The 8,131-nt window shown below is 31.7% G+C and overlaps 1 protein-coding gene across 1 annotated transcript in view; it reads right to left on the bottom strand.

Annotated features, from left to right (window-relative positions):
• LOC106466944 (phospholipid phosphatase 2-like) overlaps positions 1-8,131 on the bottom strand; it is a 36,421-nt gene that overhangs the window by 15,280 nt on the left and 13,010 nt on the right. Inside the window, exons 2-3 of the mRNA XM_013927262.2 lie at positions 3,615-3,769; positions 293-510 (exon numbers count right to left, since the gene is read on the bottom strand). Of these exons, the coding sequence (XP_013782716.2) occupies positions 293-510; positions 3,615-3,653 (257 nt within the window). The 5' untranslated portion in view covers positions 3,654-3,769. The remainder of the gene's footprint in view (positions 1-292; positions 511-3,614; positions 3,770-8,131) is intronic.

The following is an 8,131-nucleotide window of genomic DNA, read 5'->3' as shown; positions in this document are numbered from 1 at the left end:
TATATATATATATATATATATATATATATATTAAACACCACTTTAGCTTATAACTGTGATTTCTTTACCAGTTTGTACATGGGATTAACGAGATTCCCACTGTCCCTATCTACTATCTAGCGAAACCGCAGCCAAGGGAACGGGCTTGGAAAACCATTAAATATATGAATGAATATATACATATGTATAAACCACTCCCAACAAACTTAAGCTGCTGCTGCCATGTATTGATTGAGTTCACCGTTAAATAAAATACATACATGTACAAACAGGCTATTGGTTGATACATTACCCTTGAGAACAGTTGATTTTTGACCAGTCAGGTTTACAAGTTTGCAGGAAATGAGGTCTGAGTTCACCAACTAATGTCTTTATAAGCTCTGTAATAAACATTACATACACAAAGCCTAACAGGAAGTCTCCTAATACTGTTAGCCACTGTTTGTAGCAATGTTGAAAATGAGTCCTTGAGGTAATGGGATGATTATGAGCTGCTTCTGTTATAAAAAACTAGTTCAAAAAAGGATAAAAATTCATTAATTTTTAAATACATTTGGATCACAAAAACTTTTTTATATTAATTAATTGTAAGCATATAATTGAACTTGTATACATTTAAATCTAAAAGAGAAGACAAAAATTTACTGAGATGTATAGTATACATAACACAATATGTATAGTAATAATTAATAATACAACAGTATGTGTACACATTAGGTGTAGTGAAAACATTATACAAGGGACAGATGAACAACTATTTTCATGATTCCAGAAGCAATCATGAATAACACATACACACATACATATATAAATATTGATCAACTTCACTCATTCTGACTAACTGACATCAAGTCACTGACATGCAGCACTATCACAGTGCTACAGAACTTGCTCTTGACAAACTTCAATGTGGAGAACTGCTCACAGGAACAAGTTTGTATACATTTTGGGGAATTCCTTCTTTATCAAATCCAGGTACATCTGATGAATTTATTTAAGTTTGAAAGGCTAGATTATTTCTGCACCTGGTGAAGCAAGCAGTTGGTATTCCAAAACCAGAAGTTCACAGTTGACATCAGCTACATAGAAGGTGACCAAAGCTTGTGATATAGAAATTTTTTCTACATATGGAAGCACTAAACAACCAGCAGTCATCAAGCATTGCAACATGTTTTTTCAGAAAATTGAATTATTAGAGCATCAAATCCTATACTTCATAAAAAGGAACGTAACTCGGGGAATGATCTTTGCCAGTTAATATGACTTGAGTTTTAAAATGTGGATCCAATACACAGGAAACCTTTCTAGTGTGAGGTTCTCAGTAAATAACAACAATATTGTCTGCTATTCTTTCAGCTGTTGCAAAATGCTGGTCACAAGTTTCCTAATTTCTCATGCCTTCAAGATCTAAAACTAACACTTGAACTTGAGATATTGCTATTACAATGTTCGTGGGTATCTAAATGTGTCTACAGCTCTTTGAAGTCAAAGAGTATGTATAAAAACATAAACTTTTATTGTTACTTTACATTGTCTTCTGTCAGAATGCATAACAGGTTTAAGTCACATATAACAACCACATCTGACTGTAATAGATAAAAATACAGATTTGATCATATCTAGCCACTTAATTATTTAAATACAACTTCTAGAACTGCTCAGAACTTGATTTTTAGGACATAAGGACTGAAAGAACAGTTGTTGGATGCCTATGGAACTATTTCAAATGTCATTTCTACCGTCTAAAATATTATCAAATACAACATGTTAAGTCTAATATGAAATATATAGAATCAGTATTGTCTAATGCCATTCTTTAATAATATGCAAATTTTTGTTACTATATTATCAGTTTCATAACTTGCTTTGTAAATATGTTAGATTTTGTGACTCTAAGATCAAATATAAAACTGTTTTATACATTTTATAGCCAGATCTTTTGGAAAATTATTATTGGGTTGTTCATTACAAATTGTAATTAAAAACTATTTTGAGAAAATATTAGTAATAGATTATAGCATGAAAAACAGTAAATGCAAAATATTATATGTAGATTATGCTGTTATAATGATTCTTCAATACTTCTCAATAAAATTTGTTTTTATCTATTATATATTCATTTAGATCAGCCCATGACTGATTTTATTCTTTTACAAACTACAGGGTTTGTGAATGTTAACTACTATCACATCTCCAGTCATTCAACGTCATTTTAAATCACAAAATCTGCGACACCTTCGACTAAACCTGAATTTACTTAAGAGCAGTGGGATAGGTTGTCGCAAAATAACAGAAGATTTGATCAAGATATTTATTTTGAATTAATACTGAATCTGCAAAAAATTGAGTCTGAAAATTAAATAAAGAGACTGAACACAAAGTAAATGAGCAATCTCTGTGTGTGTGATTGCTGTTATTAAATATGGGATGGTCCCTTTTATTGGACCTTTCTTTCAGCTTCTTACAAGATTGTGTACAAGACTGTTTAAATCCAACTTTCCTGACTAGCACTATCCATGTGACTGATCATTCTTATTCAAGCATAAGGGAGGATGTAACCTTGAGATACCACCTGAATTACCACTGAAGGACACTAACAGTCAACCTTCTTGCATAATGTGCAGCATATCGGCCATTTCTTGCATGGGCAGAACATGTATTATCTCCTAGAGTATGACGAAGGAACAAATAGCTAAAATGAGATGAAATTAATGGTTTTCTCAACCATGTGGAACCTGTATCTATACAAAATAAAGGATAAATTCAGAATAAGTACTATAATAATGCACAGTGTATTCATATACCACAAACCTTAGATCCCTTTTTAACAATAAATCAGAAATCACAAGAAATTGTAAGTTTTAATAATGGAATGTTTACACCATAAAACAATATTAAATATGGTTATGTATTGTGCGTGATGGGGAGTACAATTGGACTAAATTGGTGGAAGTTAGAAAATTAAGGTCCTATAAGTTATTGGACACATAGATTAACAGTGTCCTTAATTTACAAACAAGCAATTTTTTACCTTTCTAGAATATGGTTATATTATATTTTTCACAATTTAAATAAATGAGGTTGATAGTAGTTGTAAAAGAAAACTTGCTACCATTGTTCAATCTTTGTTCAAATATAGCTTTTAAGTTTAAGAATATGGCAGAGTTAAGTTACAACATACATTTTTTATTGGATGCTTAAGGTAAGTGCTACTGACTATTTATAGTACACTGTTCTCTATTGATAGGCGGTTAAGATTTAAAAGTTTAATTAAATGTGTACGATTGTAATTTAATAGTTATATGTAAGAATTCATTGTAATAATTTTTTTTGTTTGCTTGTAGTTAAGCACAAAGCTACAGAATTGTCTATCTGTGCTGTGTCCACCACGGGTATCAAAACTTGGTTTTTAGTGTTTTAAGTTCGCAGACAAACTGCTGTGCCATTGGGGGGCCATTGCAATAATAATAATTCTATATATTATATCATAGTGGCATTAATATTAAGTTTGTGTACATTTACATTGTTTACAAATAAAATTCAAACTTGTAAAATTTATTTCATAAAACTTATAGTCTATTCCTGTTAACTAAAGAAAGAGAAAAAAAAAATACCAGAAGGGCAGGTCCAAAAAGAAGAGATCCAAACAACATTGCACCAGTAACAGTGTCTCCTTCAAAACGATGTTGAATTAAAACATCTTTGCATGAAAATCCTATATGTTTTGGTGGAATTATACCGACGAGGGACAAGCAACAGAATACAAAGGCTGCAAAACAAAATAAAAATTATCTTATTATGACAGAAATGATTAAGTTAATCTTGGATTATGAAATAAAAACAATATTGGAGCTTTTACATTTTCTGTTGATAATAAAAACTAATATGTGTGTTAAAACTATTTTTAATTTACTACCATATCTCAAGAACATTGCAGATGCTTGTTAGAACGTATACACAAAACAGAGCAAAAATATGTTCTCTAAAATATATTTAAGTAACTGAACAATGAAACAAAATATACATATACTAGAGCCAAATGATTAACTCGATTACCTAGAAGCATTATACATTGATTAGTCACGTAAAATAATCCATTGATCGAAATTACAATTAAATCGGTTAATGTCATGAAAATAATCCATTAACTGATATTAGTGTTTCTTATTATTACTGTTTTCAATTATTCCAACTATCCAAGTAATCAAAATACTGCCATTATGGTTTCTAATTATTATTTGCAATTAATTCAAGATTTCTTAGCTTAATCATACACAATGATAATTGGGTTGGATGTTTGTCTGCTTGGATTTTGAAATTATCCAATTAATTTATAGAGTATCAAGTAAGTGTCTTTCTGCAAGCCAAAGGGTTTTCATTATACCACTCACTCTAAAAGTCATCTAAATAAGTACTCAGCACTTATTCTAATGCTGTTGACACGGACTGGTGGATGGGACCAAAGGCATTGTTTATAACAAGAAATTAACTTAAAATAAGCTTCATGAAAATCAAACATCAATCAAGCATTGGACAATAAGCTATAATGAAGATCTGTGGCCACCATTTGTAGTGATAATTGATTATTTACAAATTAAACACGCAGAAAAAGGAGTAAAAATATGTAAATGTAATTATATTACGCTAACATATGGCAGATTTTGAGAATATGTCACATATAGAAATTCTATAATAAATAACTACTGTCATGGTATTACAGAAGAATGAGCTAATTCACAACAATAAAAGCAATGAGAAGACAAATGTAATTAAGTTTTTTGATAGATAAATTTAACACAACCCTTGAAAAAAAAAGAAACATCTCTAATTCAAAAGCACACTTAATAAGTAAGTGAATTAAATAACATTTAATAATATTAGGATAGATCATACTGTTTCGCCAGATACAGAGTCACCATAATTCCTGAGTGAAATACTGGGACATTTTGTTTTTCCATAGGGAGTGGCACTGTAACAGCCCTGAAATAGCCTAACTTAATTGCAATAACATTTTTACATTTGCTAAATGATCTGATGCTTATTGCATCACATTTTAAAACCATTGACAAACAAAAGCTTATTTAATAACAATGAAAACAAATTTAAATAAGTTGTCTTGAACCAACTTAAAACAAATATGTTGCTTTTTTTTTTTGTACAGCTGTGAAAGTTTTCAAATCTTAGTTCCTGCAGCTACCTAATGACAGGTTAGGAACATTGAGCCATATGATTATTCAAGTGATTTTCCAAGTTAACATAAAGGAGCTCTGTATAATGACGAACTGTACATTATAAAACTCAGATTGAAGCACACAGAAACAGCCATTTTAATACTTTCACTGTTTCTGATAAGGACTATCCCAGTTTTACTGGGAAATCTGGTAACCCTAGCAGGTAGTCTTGAGTTACTGTAGATGTTAGAAATCTCGGACTATTATGACTAACATTGGCTGATTCACTTATCAAACAGTATATACATTGAACTTGATATTTTGTGGGCATGTTTACATAGAACTTATATGTAAACAGATAAATAGATCCTAGTGTAAGAAAAAAAAAAGAGGTATGAAGATTTGGTTGGAGAAAACATAATGAAAGAAATGTTAGGATAACTGAAATTAATTAAAGGAAATAAACGAAAATGAACAAACAAAGGACAATACAAAGCTGTTTCTTTAACCTTTCACTTTCACAGGAAAATGGTACTGAGAGAAAATGACAGTGACAACTTTATAAGTTCATTAATTACAATGAAGGCCTCTCTGTACAGTCTCTCACACTACAAAATGTTAGCTGCCAACATACAACTCATAGCGGAATGGGTGGGGTGGGGCGTACCCCAAATAATTAAATTGGGGTCCAAATATCATTGGCCTCACCCCAGTATCTTGCTGACAACAATTTTATTTAGTCCTTTTTTTATGTGCACTTGACCCCTGTGATAGTTCAGCCTAGTTGGGCATTCATTGTTTAAGTTTTCCTTCTGAGCCAACTATTAGTGATTTACACCAATAGACGGCATCAACGCATGAATATGTTATATTGCAATTAGTCGATGATCCAGTGTAAAGTCGGAGCCTATGTACAGTACTATCCCTATCGCATAGATAAGGTCTCACGTGAGATGTATGTAACTAATTCTTTCTATTAGAACTCGTATGCTATTACGAATGTTTCTCAACAACTGGTCATGCTAATATTTAGAAATGCATACAACCCAATCATAGCACCTACAGAAACATAAAACTAGTAACAATAAAAAATTGATTGCCGCTAATAAACAATACAGATAGGTTGCTGATCCTCAAGTTTATTAGTGATCTACAGAGAATTGTTCATTAATATTTAGTATTCTTGATTTCATAACAATATGATCTGTATTATCTGAAGTATAAGTTTGGGTTGTTATATAGATTTATCTTTGTAGTGTGTATTGTTCCTTATTAATAACATACCTCACATGCAGATTAAATATTACATAGTAAAGGTAAATTTATAGTATTGGATCTGAATTCTTATTCCAAATTTTCTTAGCTGAGTATACTAACAATACATTTTAGTTCAGCGATATATGACCCTACACAACTTCACTAGCACAGAAAATGCAGTCCAGACACTTTGTTATCATGTGGAAAACGAAGCCTATGTTCACAGTTCCTTCTTAGCCGTATTCGTAGATGCCACTTACAGAATTCGTGCAATAAAAATTACCAGTTTTTTATATTGTATATATAATTACGTATGTAAAAATGCCATCTTCGTCTGCATAGTGAGATCACCGTAATTTGTGATATCGGTTTTATTTTACATATTACAGGAAAGCTATCCCCCCTACGACTGAGATCTAATTGGGGATGTTCCATTCTTCACAGAGTCAGGTCAAGTAACCTGCTTGAGGCAAGTTACAGCTATATTGTCTAATTAGTGGTGAACCACTGGAAACCAACACGATTATAGATAATAAAATAAATAAATAAAACGAAAAAAGATCAATTGCCAAGAAATCTATAAAACTACACTTCATGAGAACTATTAAAACTTGACAAACAACACATAATTACAATAACATAAAACATGATGAAAATCCCAAGACTTATTTACAACTATGATTTCAAAATGCAGGAATATTCATAACAACGTAATGAGATGTTTTATAAAACCACTTGCTAGTTTTCTGTGAGGATTTCAATAGTGACAATATTTGGAAGATATTTATGAACTGAAAATAAATAATATAAAACTATAAACACGTGTAAAATATTTACATATAAATAATTTGTATGATTGTGTAAAATAAAAATTTTTACATTTATAGCAATTTACAAGATTCTTTTGCATTCTTGACCTTGAACTGAAAAATAATTGGTACTATACCAAAAGCGTTTCCGCCTGAATTCAAATCGATGTGTAAAATTTGACACTTGACTGCCATAACAACAGGTGTCGCGTGTCTCTACCCAAACAGTGAAAGGAACACTCTAGGAGATAGGGGGCACAATGTTAGACGAAACAATTACAAATACCTCTTATTTATAAGTTCCATGTAGTAAATAAGTAAGTTTGTTTGTATGTAATTAAGCACAGAGCTACATAATGGGCTAAATGTGCTCTGCCCACCACGGGTCTCGAAACCCGGATTCTAGAGTTGTAAGTCCGCAGACATACCGCTGTGCCACTGGGGGAGCAGTAAATAAGTAAGTTCCTAGGAAAAGCCCAGCTGACTTTACAAAAACTTGTCAAGTTCGAAACAGATCGAAATTCAGAAAAGTTGCAATTTTATGTGATTATTTTTTAAATAAAACATTATTTGTAACAATACAACGAAATAACTGCAGAATATTGAATGTATTTATAAACTATCCATATCCACAAATAGGGCATTTCTTTCGTTGCTTTTACCATACTCTATTGCAGGTGTAGAGAAAGAATTGTATAAAATTCTCTTCACTTTGTATCTGCATAACGTAGTATCCTCGTCTTGCAAATTTCTCCAAAGTGAGAAACTGTAAGTCGTTGTTTCATTTCTCCCCCCCCCCCACGCGCATTTCGTCGCGACTTACTACGCTATAACGTCCGTTCGACTAACCGTGGTGGCGATAGGCACAGATACGCCTGTTGTGTGGCTCTGGTG

Source organism: Limulus polyphemus, unplaced genomic scaffold (genome assembly GCF_000517525.1).
Source record: "Limulus polyphemus unplaced genomic scaffold, Limulus_polyphemus-2.1.2 Scaffold2433, whole genome shotgun sequence".
In the NCBI taxonomy this organism is placed as follows: domain Eukaryota; kingdom Metazoa; phylum Arthropoda; class Merostomata; order Xiphosura; family Limulidae; genus Limulus; species Limulus polyphemus.
This window is presented reverse-complemented; position numbering and strand designations above follow the sequence as displayed.